General features: G+C 36.0%; 4 protein-coding genes and 1 long non-coding RNA gene across 15 annotated transcripts in view; 2 read left to right on the top strand and 3 right to left on the bottom strand.

Annotated features, from left to right (window-relative positions):
* Nucleotides 1-59: 59 nt before the first annotated feature.
* On the bottom strand, nt 60-4,731 carry LOC148726018 (uncharacterized). Its single transcript, XM_088728910.1, has 3 exons — nt 4,529-4,731; nt 4,129-4,204; nt 60-3,946 (listed from the first exon to the last, which is right to left on the bottom strand). Exons 1-3 carry the CDS (start codon nt 4,585-4,587, stop codon nt 3,533-3,535), a joined length of 549 nt encoding a protein of 182 aa, XP_088585036.1. The 5' UTR covers nt 4,588-4,731; the 3' UTR covers nt 60-3,532.
* A 74-nt stretch (nt 4,732-4,805) lies between these two features.
* On the bottom strand, nt 4,806-13,144 carry LOC148726016 (uncharacterized). 9 transcript variants are annotated; one of them, XM_088728923.1, is made up of 11 exons: nt 9,978-10,650; nt 9,274-9,454; nt 9,098-9,134; nt 8,574-8,628; nt 7,936-8,140; nt 7,413-7,483; nt 7,262-7,322; nt 6,536-6,699; nt 5,713-5,770; nt 5,414-5,481; nt 4,806-4,855 (listed from the first exon to the last, which is right to left on the bottom strand). In XM_088728923.1, the coding sequence occupies exons 1-4, from the start codon at nt 10,078-10,080 to the stop codon at nt 8,605-8,607; spliced, it is 345 nt and encodes a 114-aa protein (XP_088585049.1). In that variant the 5' UTR covers nt 10,081-10,650; the 3' UTR covers nt 4,806-4,855; nt 5,414-5,481; nt 5,713-5,770; nt 6,536-6,699; nt 7,262-7,322; nt 7,413-7,483; nt 7,936-8,140; nt 8,574-8,604. The 9 variants fall into 9 exon arrangements, with proteins under 9 accessions (XP_088585049.1, XP_088585043.1, XP_088585044.1 ...); XM_088728919.1 differs by lacking the exon at nt 8,574-8,628 and adding an exon at nt 13,010-13,144 and having other exon boundaries at nt 4,837-4,855; nt 9,978-10,766; XM_088728916.1 differs by lacking the exon at nt 8,574-8,628 and having other exon boundaries at nt 4,837-4,855; nt 9,978-10,145; nt 10,610-11,135.
* LOC148726017 (uncharacterized) lies at nt 11,284-12,574 on the top strand. The gene is made up of 2 exons (XR_015990121.1): nt 11,284-11,603; nt 12,115-12,574. It is a non-coding gene; the product is annotated as an uncharacterized LOC148726017 (long non-coding RNA).
* Nucleotides 12,082-14,675, bottom strand: part of LOC148726014 (uncharacterized) — a 9,825-nt gene continuing 7,231 nt past the window's right edge. For all 3 annotated transcript variants that reach the window (XM_088728895.1, XM_088728897.1, XM_088728896.1), the window contains one exon: nt 12,082-13,079. The gene's annotated coding sequence lies outside the window, so the exon portion shown is untranslated. The remainder of the gene's footprint in view (nt 13,080-14,675) is intronic.
* Nucleotides 14,270-14,675, top strand: part of LOC148726015 (uncharacterized) — a 2,803-nt gene continuing 2,397 nt past the window's right edge. The window contains exon 1 of the mRNA XM_088728893.1: nt 14,270-14,675. This exon is cut by the window's right edge and continues 2,397 nt beyond it. Within this exon, the coding sequence (XP_088585019.1) occupies nt 14,351-14,675 (325 nt within the window). The 5' untranslated portion in view covers nt 14,270-14,350.

Here is a 14,675-nt window from a genome sequence, read left to right as displayed (position 1 = left end):
GCCCATTTAGTTGTGTAAAGCTTTGTGTTCGCCACTGTGAAAGGTTATGTTTTACGATCTGCAGTAAAAAATTAATATTTTAATCACACCACAAAAAGTTTGCACCTGCAGGGATTTTTTTCTAGATGTAAAATTAATACATAATGCACCCTTAACCCTTTATTTCCCAAGATTCCTTTAAACTAGTAATTCTCTCTACTTTCCTCTGCATAGATCCTGATGATGTCAGTTTGGAGAATTCATTGTTGGATCAACTATTTATCCCCCAACTGATATTTTCCTTTATTCTCATCACTTCTTGATACTGTATTTATTTGATATTGTAAGGAGAAATTCTCTCTCAGTTACTCGTAAGAATTAAAGGGTTAAAATAACAACCATTTAATTTTGTACTTGAAAATAATTTTGTTTTTATAGAGAATAATTCTGTTCTGCTTGGCTTTGGCCAAAGATTAATCATATAAAAATAATAAATAGTTCTGCAATGATATCTCTGACTGGTAGTTAAAGTAATAATAATTCTTTAGGGGGACACCGCGGAAATACGTTTTTAAGGGCACGATACAGTATTTTACTGGTCAGCGGACACCTCAACGAAACCATGAAATGCCGATAACTTTTGCAATGTTTTTCGCCGTGAGTCAAATCGACAGCGTAAAAAGTCAAAACTTAGAAAGAATACTGTAAACTTAGCTTTGAAACTCGGCTCACCTTTTGAATAGTTCTTAAGCTCAATTATATAATTTGCCAAAGCCGAACTGAAGTTGCACACGATATGAAATTGTTTTTTTCGCTGGCGGCTCCGTGGCAACTAAATTTTGTTTATAAAAGAGCTTATGCACCAACGCTGAAAATGATACGATTTTTGAATGGTTGAAGCGGTGATCCGAGGACGCTGCACCATCAGGTTTGTAAAGCAGTGGCTTGAACCGTATAAATCGGCCTGTAAACGGCATTTCGTTCAGATTCGCCGAAAAGAAGAGAAAACATGCCCGTGTAGCACGGCCACCCTATCCCCACTAGTTACTGTATGTATCATAGTTGGCCAAAAAACCTACAACTGCAACATGCATAGGACTGAAGCCCCCAAAAGTACAAAGACTGGCTCAACTGGAGGAAGAATAAACCGAGGTATGCTTTAAGTACAAAATGTCTCTTATAACCAGGATAATAAAGAAGTTTTTACTTTCCACCTTAGTCTGTAATTTTTTTTTTCTGAGAAGCTGTAATTTTATTTCTGAGCAATAGTTTTACTTTCCCAACAAGTACTTCTCATTACAATTATGAATAATTTGTAGTTTCTTTTTGTTAAGCTGTTTTTCCTCACTAATCATTTTATTTTATTTATTTTTGCTTTTTCTTTTCTTTTTTTACTAACTTAATGCCATCTGCAACTTAAAATGTACTGAGCTAACAATACTTCTGCTTTATTTAGCTCCCTGATTCACAAAGTAACATTAGCACCTTGGTACTACTAGAAAACAAATTTTTAAGAAACAAGACTACTTTAAGGTAAAATAATTATTATAATATAATTCAATCGATGTGAATAAAGCACTGTATTGTATTTTCTCATATTGCAACAGCCTTGAATGAATCAACTATCTTCTAAACTTGATTTCTTATATTCAGAAGCTGCCTGAGTTATAAACAAAGAACTCTTGTTGGGTGTTTATAGAGGTGTAAAGAACATAATGATTATGATGATTAATCTTCCAAATTAGAAATGTCAGAAGTATTTTCTGAAGTCAAACAAATGAAGTTAAAAAATGTTCAGGAGAAAATTGATTAAATTAAGTCAGCTGTTTATTCCCAGTTAACAGTAAGTCATGAGGAGTAACCAAATGCTTGTCCTGTGTACTGCTGTGCCTATCCAGTCAAATAAAAATCAGGGATGGGATATCCCCAAACATGAACAATGATAGCACCATACAGATGTCCTTTTCCCAACTTATTACAGGGAAGGGAAGCAACTAGTTGTAGTCAATAAGAAATTCTCAACTAGTTTCAGCAATATACATATATTTTGCCACATTGAAAAAAAATGGTTACAAGTCAAATAGGAATGTTTCATGATAATGTTCTCAGTGTGGGGATATGATGTATTACTGATGGGGATCATAACTATCCTTACAGTGCTTCAGAGCATGTGATGTATATGATTCCTTAAGCACATGGAAACTACTAAAGCTGTGCAAAGCTAGTCTAAAACAAATGAATTGAAGAAGAGTAGTTGATTATTTGCATAAATTAATGCAATGCACATGCAAGATAGTGGAATATACTTCAGGTAAACATACACGTGCCTGTAAAAGTTTCAAATGACTGAGTTATAAAAATATAATAATCATAATCATAATAAAAAAGTGGGTTTCATTGAAAATGCTTTCGTGTAAAACAAATAGAGCTGTTTGGGAAATTAAAGTAGCAGTTGTAGTAACAGGTACAAGCAAACGTACCAAAGACAAGTAATGGAGATCTTCACTCAATTAATATCAATAAAGACTTAATTCAAGATAAATTGTAAATGAACCAATCATGTTGGACGGTCTCAAATACAAACAAATCACAATTTCTTCGATTTCCACTCACTTTGTAAACATCATCATTATATGAGCTTAAGTCAGGCGTTATTCTGTTCATGAGAGATAACTTGTTGATAAAACTGCAAGCATATGCAATGAACAAATGTTTTCATATTTAATTTGGATACATCTACAAAGTTGAAATGGTAAATTAGCAACCGTAACGATTACAAAAGCTGACGTTTCGAGCGTTACGGATACCCGTTCTTAAATGCACAAAAAATCAGAAAGGTGGAATGGCGAAAAATCAGTCTAGAAAAGTAAAATTCTCAACCAAGCGAATGATTTCCAAATTGAAAAGGCACCGCATGTCGGCGCAAAGTGAGTGTGAATATTTTCACAACTCAATAATTACGTGTATCGCTTCACTTAAAAATCCAACCAGTCTTAATATTCGCTGGAAAATTATCTTACAGACCTAATCTCTTGCTTTGTCTGGAGAACTATTGCTGTTTTTGACGATTCTGAAGGCGAGGGCGACTGACGAACCACGATCGCACTTCGTAACGACGGCCAGCTAAAGTCAGCAAACAGCACAAAACTCTAAACAAAATGATTCCCCTGTACTGCTATTTGTTAAGACGTGGTTTTAGTATTAAAAACCCACTCAAAGGATCAACCATAATAAACAAGGAGAAGTATCATGGATATTTTCCGACCTAAAACCATGCAAAAGGCCGCTGTTTTCATCGAACTCAGTCCACAAAGACTGGGAAGCACTTGGCAGCCTAATGTTGATGACCACTGACCACTGTGACGTCACCAAAACGTATTTCCGCGGTGTCCTCTAGAGGTGACAATGGTCCCAAGTTATACAAATCAGTGCTATCTGGTATGTGTTAAAATTCAATCATGATGCTCTTCGCATAGTAATGTAAAAGTAAAAATAAAAAAATGCATGAAAATGAATCAGATGTTGTGATGTAATTGTCAGTAATACGTATCACCTAAAAAAAATTGGTGAGCTGTTTTTGCCCTTGAAGTAATGGAATCTTTTTTCTTTTGGACAATGTTTTTCCACTAGTTTTGCGTTTTGTGCTCTGTTGCACAGTGATGTCCTTCTCAAGGAGCATGCGTTTGGCTAGTGGTTTTGCTACATATTTAATGGCTTTGTTGCCAGTTGAGATGTTCTCTTTGTCATACATAGTTTCAGTTAAAGTTCTTTTCTTGGTGTGACATTTGGATGTATCCTCAACGTAAGATTTATTGCCACATTCCTTACGAGATGTTAAAGTATCATTGCTTATGGCAGCACTCATCAGGTCTCTTTTGTTAGCTGAACTTAGTCCTATCAGAATGTTGAAGGCAGGTTTGGCCCAGCTCATATCGCCACACACTTTTCTATAGCTTTCAAATGGTGTCTACAAGAAAAAGGAAAAAATTAATATAAGCTTTTCTAAGATGCACCTTGAGGAAACATAACATATAATTTGCTGGTGCATTTATTAAGATAACCCTCTTTGAACAAAATAATAAAATAAAAAGTGTCTTTACTTAGATTTCACCTTGATTAAATTCACTGGACGGTTTACCAGTATCTTACCTTTTCAGGTTTGTGTTTTGGTGGCTGATCCTTGTGTGGTGTGACAGCTCCTTCTGAAGACTCCGAATCAGGTGTTCTAGCAAGAAAAAATTAATCATGTCACTTAAAACTTCTCTTAGGACAATAAAAATTTACTTAGAATTGTACCTCACAGGCAAAACTGGGGCTGCATACAACTTGCCAAGGTTTTCTTGATGCAGAAATTACTACCTACTGATTTATTCTGTTAAAGTGGAGAGACAAATTGTCTCTCCACTTGGTGCCAGGAAAATTTCTTGCTAGGAAGACGAGAGAGTGACAACATCTGCACCAGTGCCAGCTGGTCTACTACTAAGCTAGCTTAGAGCTTGCCATGCGATGTCTAAAAGTCCCAGAGTTTTTCAATACTGTTCCACCTTACCTGAACTGACTAAGTGTAGATTGTAATTTTGATTTTCCATGAGGTATTTCTGGTGTCATCAGAGCACACCTCAAGTCCCTTGTGTCATATTCTTGGAGACAACTTTTCTAGTCGTGCTCATCTAATACAGCCTGAATCAGGAAATACACATTCATTCCTGCCATGGATGACTTTGCTTGGCCACCATCACATATTTTGCAGCTTAGTTGTTCCACCTTTTCTTTCAGAGATTCCACAGTTTTGGCAATACTTTCATTTGTAAAAACCTTTTCTTTGGATTTAATAATGCTTACTTTGAGCATGTTCATGATTCTTAAGACAGCAGTTCTGAAAGATAAGCAGACAACTTATTTTCACAGGGTTTATTCAAACATGCCAATCACTTCGGACAATCTCACCACTCAGTCAACTGTATTTAATATTTTTACTGCAGTACTGTGACAATCCTTTTGACTGGTTAGACTCCTTTGTGCATGCTTTTCTTTCGGAAGTACCCCATCCAATGAAAGGTGCTCAACAAAATAATAGGATTTTTCCCATGATTAACTTGTAAAACAACCTTAATCTGACTGGGATGCATTCAAGATCTAGGCAAGGGGCCGGTTTGTTGATTGTCCAAGGGCATGCTCCCCCAGGAGATTTTCAAAATGAGGTCTTCGGAAACATGATTTCCAGCATTTTGAGGGACAATTTAGAGGGTTGGACTGAACCACCCAAACCACCCCTGGGTCCGCCTCAGAATCTAGATGCAACAGTTTTCTAATTTTTATCACTGAGAGTTTGGTGGAAGAACAAAATTGATCTTGGTTTTAAAACCTTCCTTTGCAGAAATGATCATGTTCTTAAATTAAAATAGTGTACAATATGTATCTACAGCTATCTTACTTTGCATCAGCTGTATCTTCACAGACAGTTTGTAACTTTTGGAAAAAGGTCACAAACTCTCCAAGACCCTGTAAAAAACAAATTGTTGAAAACCACAGATGAAGGAAGTTATTAAACATTAGCCATGAGTATGGGACAGAAAAGTCTACACCAACTGGGCTGCAAAGAACTCTTTGGCTTAGTAAAGATTCTCTCTTGTGGTAAAATGACCTGACACCTACTAACAGCTGAAATATATTTATAAAAATTCTATTTGGTACACTAAAGGGAATAATAAATTTTGATATACTGATATATACCTTAGTTAATGGGAGAAGTGGGTTGTCATCAATTGGTGCATAACTCTTTCCACCCAATCTATTGAGAAGCAAGGCAGGATCAGCCACAGATAGGAGGTATACATTGTCACAGCAACTTCTTGGAATGAGGAAATTGGTTTAGAAAGTATCTAAGAACTCCAGGAATATGGATTGAAAGATTACAGCTTTTGCTTTGTTACCTGTCCTCAATGATGACATAAACTGATGATGATGAATGCAATGATATACATGCATGTAAGAATATCAACATCATGATTTAAATGCTTGAAAAATAACTGAGCTGCCACCTCTTGTTTCACCCTCCAGACTCTTTCAACACGCCAGAATTGCTTCTCAAACACCAAGGGATAATTTTCCAAATGAATTGAAAATTTTGACCCTTACAATTGCAACACTCTTAGTCTAATAGTGATTGATTCCACTCTTTGAAAACACTTTGCTAATGTATAGCCCACACCCTCTTTAACTTCTGTGTCTATTTAACAGTGGCTTAGCCAGAAATATTTTATGCATGTGTGGTCTTCACAGCAATTATTTTGATAACTGTCATTTGCTGATAGCAGTTCATAATTGCAGAATTTTCATGATAATATTCACTGTAAAAAGAATTGCAGAGGTTTCATCTAAGTTTTTAGCAAGGGAGCAACTGGTTTTCATAGGCAGGCAAAACTCTTTGGACTTAACTTCTTTATGAGATAAACTTTCTTCTATATGGTCAAATCAGGTGGGCAAAAACTTCCTTAAAACCAGTCAATTTGCTCAGTGCCCAGTCCTTAATGAAACACCTGAAATTGAGTGGTACCTGAAACATAGGCATGTTTTTTTCCCCTGCAACTTTCCTCAATACTGTAAATTGTTTACGAGCCAAGTCCGTGCGAGGGATATGGATGGCCTGAGACAAAGCTAGTTCATCTCTCGAATTCACTAGAAGCCTGAGGTAACTCAATAAACTTTCAGCAATTGATCCTGTTTTCAAAACAACATGTACAAGATTAACAAATCAACAGATCACTTGCTAAGTCAAGACCACGCCTAACTTACCCTGCGAGCAGAGCCTTTTTAACCTGTCCTCGAATCGATTAAAAAGAAGAAAAGAAGAAGAAAAGAAGAAGAAAAGTAGAAAAGGCTCTGCTCACAGGGTATGCCTAGCTTCACACTAGTTCATATTTTTTTTTCATTTATTTATTATTATTTCGATTTATTTTGATTTATTACAGATTCCAACAATTAAGAGGCTCTTCTTCTGTAACAATACTAATCTAATCTAAGTATATATACATATATATGTAGTAACTAATTAAAAGTATAATAACAATAATAAAATTAATCAATGTAACTTATCGTGAGATATTAAAATATACAATACACATTATGTGGATTAAAGACCAATATTTAGCAAACAAATGTTTCTTAGCACTATGGCAAAAAACATTATGTTCTAAAACGTTTCTTGTTGCTAGCTAGAGCTAGCATACATTTAATGGCTGATTACTAAACAAATGTAAGACCTAAAAAGGCTGGCTCTTACTTTTCCAAGAGTTAGGATTACAGGATGACGAGGAATGTTTTCTGCAGAGTGACCTCCAGACCTGAGAAGGAATTTTGTTGTCATCAATAATTTTTCGAGAGTGCAAGTAATGAAGGTAAGAAAAAAAATTAACCTGTATGTTCCCTCGAACCTGTTTATGCAGCTTTTCTTGTCTGTATCTTCAAATAGCTTGTCAGTGAGGTTCTGAACTTCATCAAGTAGCTGAAACATGCAATGTGAGAGATCATGAAATGAGAGATGATTACTTAAGGACCAAGGATGAGGAACCTCCCTTTGTCTCTAGTAGCTAAGACTAAACACATTCTCCTGTCAGGCAATTGATGATGATAAACCAATAGAGTGCAATTTTATCAAACACCAAATAATCAAAACAGCTTATTGCAATACAGGTTGAGAAGAAAAAAACCAGAGGGTCAAATGATGTGGTCTTGTAACAAAAAGTTTTTAACAAAGTCATTTTGCTTAAAGAATTAGGTTAAATTAGTGACAATTACATTTTGCTAGAAAAAATATTCTCCTGTTATAAGAGTCACATTGTTCTACAAACCAATCCTGAGAAAGTTGAACAGTTAAGTTACACTTTCTTTGAAGCTGGTTTGGCTGCATAACACAGCTGAAAGCTCGCTATTGCTTGTAAAATAACTATAATGTACCTTTAGGCATGTTCTGCAATAGGGAAATTCCTTCAGGAGTGAAGAGACCTTGTTTGTATCTCTCAGTTGCACACAAGGAAAACTTCATGATGTTTCAAGTCTTGACCAGGGCAGCCAGTTTTTGGTGAGCAGTATTAGTTGAAGAGTCATCAAGTGACAAGGAGGAAAGACGTTCTGCAAGCTTCACCAGATCTCCTTTGTTTTCCTAACAGACAAAAAGGAAATAACAAAATAAAGAGAAATCTACTTGTAGATTTATCAAGTTCCCTGCTCTGGCATCCTATGTTCTAGTTCCCTGTTATGACATCCCATGTCTTACAGTAGTTCCCTGTTCTGGCTTCCATGTTCTAGTTCCCTGTTCTGTAATCCCCTGTTCTGGCAGCCATGTTCTAGTTCCTTGTTCTGGCATCAAAGGTTCTAGTTCCTTTTGTTTTTGCATCCCATATAAAGGAGCAGATAAACTTTGAGTCACTTAGTGCCACAGTAATTGGGGATACCAGTAAACATGGACAGTTGTGTGCCATGTCTAAGAGGTAAAAGCATCCAACTGGTTTTGACAAGGTCACGAAAAATCTCTCTCTTTTGTATACATAACAAATAGAAGTCTATCAAATGCAACAGTAGCTACAAGTACTTACAAGGAAAGGTGTTATCATATATACCAAAGGTTTAGAAAAATCCTTTGCTATTCTCCTAAAATAACAAAACCACAGGGATTCAATTGAAACTATCCCTGGTCACTAGTCAGTGAGGTCATCTTTAATTAATTTGAGTTGAAACTTCAACTTAAATTAACAAAAAGGATGTAAACTTTGCCATTATCTTTGTAGTCTAGATGAGTGTTCTACAAACTAGTTCCAAATTAATCTTTAGAGGTAAACAATTCCCCTTTGGCATCTTTACTATAGCTAAGATATCTTGCTCTATGGGGACATAAGAAGTTGAAATGAAATTTGTCGTATACATTTGCCGTAATTGCAAAAAAAAAAAAAAAAGCAAAAAATTTGAAAAATAACTGTTTTGCTGGTTTGGACAAGGCAAATTTACCAATTACCAGTAGATTAATTCAATGTTGAATTCACATCAGGGGAATAAAACAAAAGAAATTAACCCTTCATTTTCAGCACAACTTCATGTTCAACAAACAATTTTAAGATCTTACTTTATTCCCTTTCCTGTTCTGGTAACAGCTTGATTGTCTAAGAGTAACAGACAAGGACAGTTAATGTTATCCTCAAAATTCTCTCATCTAAAATTTTGGATTGATGCTCCTTGACTTTTTGATCTAGTGTGGGTCCAAAAGTTTAACAGAGCTTTTACTAAACATTAATAAATCACCTGTATGGTAGGCAAAATTGCCTTGCTAGTGCAACACCATCCACAAACTGCCTCAAAGCTTCCCTCACAGCTCCCTGATGAGCATACAGCTGACCAACTTGTAACAGGGATGAGAGCAAGTCATTTAGGATTGACAAACTAGAAAGGTTTTGGCCAGAACTTTCTGATGTGGCTAGCAAATCTGCACAAACAAAAGGAATAGATGCCAAAATATGTGATTAAAAGTTTAATAATAAAACAGAAGAAAACTCTCCCATGTTTCAGGCCAGTTTGATTGCACTTTTCTCTATATTTTAATCAGGATAATAACACATCCAATTACAAGCACAACTCTATCTCAAAGCCTGAATTAGGATTGCAAGGTATTGCCAACCACATGATTTAGGTATATATTATCAGGGGCTTCATTAATGTTTTCTGCAGGAGGGAAACTGGTTTTCACAGGCGGGCAAAACTCTTTGAACTGAACTTCTTCACAAGATAAACTTTCCTCCAGACCGTCAAATCAGGTGGGCAAAACCGTCCTCACAACTGGTCAATTTGCCCGGTGCCTGGCCCTTAATGAAACCCCTGTATTATCCCAGTCATCAGGACACATTGTCCCTAGTAGAAGCTCATAGAAATCAGGGGCACTACTTTGCAAGCAGGGCTCTGCAGAATTGTGTCAAGAATAAAAGGAAACAAAAATTCCTCAATCACCTTACCCAACAAATTTTCCTTTTGCTTGTGTATCTGTTTGCCAGTACAAAACGCATCTAAACCAAAGATTTCTTCAGCCATTTGTGTAAGTTTATGAAGTACATCCATAGCCCATTCCAGGAGTCAGTGAACCGAGTAGAGGATCTTAACGATGATAATACTAAAAAAAATAACTGTCACCTGGGAATTACTCATAAACTCATGAATTGATTCACTGATCAAAAATTATCTGGTTGAACAGACTGTTTTGTTGGTACTAAGTCGGCCTAAATTTTCACAGGTCACTTGGCGACGGTTTATGAAAACAATGAAATAAAAAATCAATATTGGGGAGCTGGGATTGGGCGGTGGTGAGGTCACTCGCCTCCCATTAGTTCAATTCTTGGACCTGGTGTCACATGTGGGTTGAGTTTGTTGTTAGTTTTCTTCCTTGCTCCAAGGATCTTTCTAGGGGTCTCCAAAAACAAACACTCCAAATTCCAATTAGACCTAGTATCAGTGGACAAGAAGAGCCATCTTATGGAATATCCACTGCTAAATTCCCATTTCCATTATGAAAAAGTTACTGAATAACTGTGGAGAAGAGTAGATCTAAGTTTTGGAAAGAGGAATTTCCAAAGAAGAAGAGTGAACTTACCAACTATTATCTTAAATTTGTTGATTGTGGGTGGGAGCATTGCATATTCACAGCAAATTGATTTCCATCTGGCTTTCAACAGGTGGGACTTGTAACTCTTGTGTGTGAAGACTTCACTCTGCAGTGCTTCCTTCAGGGAGACCTCCCCTTCCGAATACTAAACATTAATCAATGAAAACCACGACTGACACACACATCACAAACTAAACAATCCCGTGTTTACACGTACTGCCTATTATAGACCTGTTTAATTGGTATTTCCTCCTATACCATATATTGTATAATAATATACATGAAAAAATTTCTCAGTTCTGATTGGTTAAGATGAATGCAGTTTCAGTTAATTCAGTGCAGAAGAGAGTTAATTCAGTACAGAAGAGGGTTAATTCAGTGCAAAGAAAGAAACAAAACCAGACATTCTGATTGGTCAGAGTAATTGGTCAATGTCAAGGTCAATGTCACTTGCAGGATTTGAATGAATTATTTTTGCACGTGATGCATGCGCTTTTCTTCTGCGTAGTTATGAGAAGCTACCTCGTATTTTTTCATGTATATTATTAATACATAATCACATGATTTTCTCATGCAATTTGGAATAAATAGTCACTTGTAAATGTTTTTATATATACTTTATAATAGTGCTGTGTATGTTCTACTGGTTTTGTCAATTTGTAATTAATATATTAGGGCCATTAACAGACTTCCTGTTAATACTCCAACAACTTTTTAAAGGTCACTTGGGGCCTTATTCCAACCGGTAACCCCCTTTAACTTATTACACTAACATCATACAACTGAATAAGAGTTGTGCTTTAGTTCAATGTTATTTGCGCAATGATATTTAACATACTTCTGTTAATTCTTAAAACAGATTTTGCAAAGGTTGCAAAACTTGGGGACGTAAAGCCTGTAACTAAATCTGAGCTTAGGCAAGCCCTAAGATGTAAAGTAAATTCCCTGAAATTTAATTCATCCAAGCCTGGATATTTCGTAGGTAAGCTATAAGTAAATTTACATGTGGCTAAATAGTACATACCTAGACATAGTAATATGACCCTGTTGCAAGCATGCACCATTGAAATCAAATATAGTGACCCCTTAACTAAGGTATTCCCCCTATGGGAGGTTTAATATTTGGAAACTAAGAGGTATTGGGACTATTAAAAACTTTTGTATTGCAGGTTAGTGTCCACTTGCAGGATTGTCCATTAGTGGAGGTTACTCTACACATGTAGTGAAAATTGTATCCAAATCATCTTTTTATACCCAGATCACAAGTCATCATGTTGGCCTAAGTTATGTGCAAGTATTGAATACCCTAAGTTTTTACAGAAGCAAAATAGGAATGTGGTGAAAGCACTCCTTTCGGTGATGCAGTGTTGCATCATTCAAACAATCTCAATCTTAAAAATCAAACAGCAAAACAATGTTCACAACCGTAATAAATGTATTGGTGTGTAAAATATTGCATGTGTGTTTATAAATTTATGCTCTTTTTATTTCAGAGTACAGGAAAATGTACACCGGCCCCAAAAAGGCAAAGAATGGGCAACGAGAGAATTAAGGCCACTGCAGCTAGTTAACTGCCTAATTAAGAGTTTTTTATTATGTTACTTTTTATTATATCATTTTTAATCACTTTTGCTTTACATAAGGATTGAAAAAATAAAACAGAGCTATTAACTTAAAGACAGTCTCTGTGAGAGTAAAATTTATGTTCGATCTCCATAATAATATTTATCTCAAAAACCATCCTTTCATGTTTGGGCATACATGCCATTGTAAAATGCTACAATTTAAGCAAACAAACTGTCAATTAAAGTCTGTATATAATTTAAACTATGATGTTACCTGTTTTGAAACTAATTTGTACCTAATGTAATTTAATATGGGGTTCTATGAACTGGCAGTACTATTTACCTGGCACTGGCATTTATTAAACAGATTTAAAATAAACACCTATTTTTAAACTATTTCATCCCTGTTTTCTGTCTATTTTAAGGCTATTTTCAGCCTACTGCCCAAGGCCTTTCTTATTTACCCCAATTTTATTCCTCGTTTATAACTATTTTAAGACTATTTTCAGCCTATTTTATTTTTAGCTTGTCTTATTCACACTATTTTAATACTGTTTTCTCACCAACTTCCATACACATCTAAGGCTATTTTTAGGCTATTTTAGAGCTATTTTAAAGCTAATTTACAAACATTTTTTTCTGTAGATCATGCATGCATGGACTATATTTTTTAACTGTTTTTTGTTTCAAAATGATAGGTTTAAAATAGCTAAAGAATTGCTTTAAAATAGTCCATAAAATAGGGGGAAAAATACATAAAAGATAGGAATAAAAGAGTATAAAATAGGTTTTAAAATAGACCAGATTTTCGTGAGGGCAGTACCACGAATGATGTCAAATGTGGGAATTCCAAATGCCCAGGATAAACCAAGAACTCCCTCAATATCATAACTCTGGGGAGATAAAGGAGAATGAAAAAAACACTCAAGATGAGAAAGAAACCTTTCCCTCAGTAATATTAGGGTGTACATGAAAATTCAATATACAATTTTTCATGTTCATCAACATTTGACAACATGGTGCAGTTGACTCTTATATGCTGCAAATATCAATCACCAGCAAATTGTAGTCAACTACAGTCTGATGAAGTTAAAGAAGTCAGTTTTTAAACAAAATATGAACTTCAGAGTTTCTCTGTTCATGAAAATGACTAAAGAGACTAGTCCCATCAACTTCAAGGAAAGTAATATGAGAGATTGCACATGTCTTCCTGAGATCAGTTGGAAGTTGCTCATACGTGTCAAATTTTCTACTTGTATGGACCCCCTTGAATGAGCACTTTTGCTTGAAGACATAACTGCAACGGAGTCTCTTAGCGAGTCCTAAGCCGCGTGTCGCTCTATAGATCATAAGATGTGATTGGCCATTATATCACATTACGTCAGAGGACAGATCTACAACAAGAAGACATTTACCACTTTTAGCAGGTTCAAAACCATTTATTCCTGAGTGACGAAGAATCTTTCATATCACTGAAAAACTTGCGACCAAGACGTAAGAAAAGGATTAGGTCCCAGCGCTCTTACAACATTCAAGATGGCGGCTGGAGGGCCGATCTCCGATGCTGTGATTGCGGCAATGAGTAAGTTTTCTTGGGAAACATTCCAGTTATCTTTATAATGAAATGTCTATTAAGGCATTTCTGTATCCTTCCTATGTGATCATGTAACATCATATCTCGTGATATAAGTGTGGCTACCCCCGATGGGCACTAGCTGTAAAAAAAAAACTTTCATGGATACGAAAGATTTCCCAGAACTTTTCATGCTTTGTGAGTATCATCAACAAGTATCTCAAGTCTCATGCATTAAGCGTGACACTCACGCAAAATATACGCCCTGACGCGTACGCTGGAACTATCTTTCTCACATATTTCAGGTTTTTTGGTAAACTGTTGATTTTGAGAAAGCTAATTGTCGGTCATAGTACCAGTAAAATTAATTATCCTTCTAAATTCAATTTACACCTTGTTCGCTTTCTTCTCGCTTTGAACACTTTCCAACAGTGGAAATTGAAACTCAGAATAAAGGAATGGATCACTTTGCTGGTTCTTTCTCAATTTTCTGGAGGAACATGCCCTCATACACCCCCTCCCTCAATAGACACAATCGGCTAACACGTCACGTGGTTTGAATTGGGTGTTTACATCACAAAGCGTCAGAAAATGGCGTCGCGAACTTGCTTCTGTTGTAAAGATCATGTTGGATGTTGCTCTTGTTTTTTCACACAAGGAAATTTTGAATGGTCAAAATCTTTGAGAAATTTTCCAAAGGTATCTCTTGATACAATTTCGAAGTGTTTAGAGAGTGGAGGAAAGAAAAATGCCGGCGAGAAGAGTTATAAGTTTTTCAGAGAAGGCTATGTGTATGATGTATACACTTCGACCTCTGCCGCGGGTGAAAGTCTCGTGAGAGCACGCTGCTATCGATCGCTTCGCAAGAGTGAAGAACCACACTACCTAGTGGTGAAAATGAAGAATGGAGATCAAG

This window comes from Stylophora pistillata, chromosome 7 (genome assembly GCF_964205215.1).
Source record: "Stylophora pistillata chromosome 7, jaStyPist1.2, whole genome shotgun sequence".
Lineage (NCBI taxonomy): Eukaryota > Metazoa > Cnidaria > Anthozoa > Scleractinia > Pocilloporidae > Stylophora > Stylophora pistillata.
Note: the sequence above shows the minus strand (reverse complement) of the source record. Positions and strands in the feature narration are given on the sequence as shown.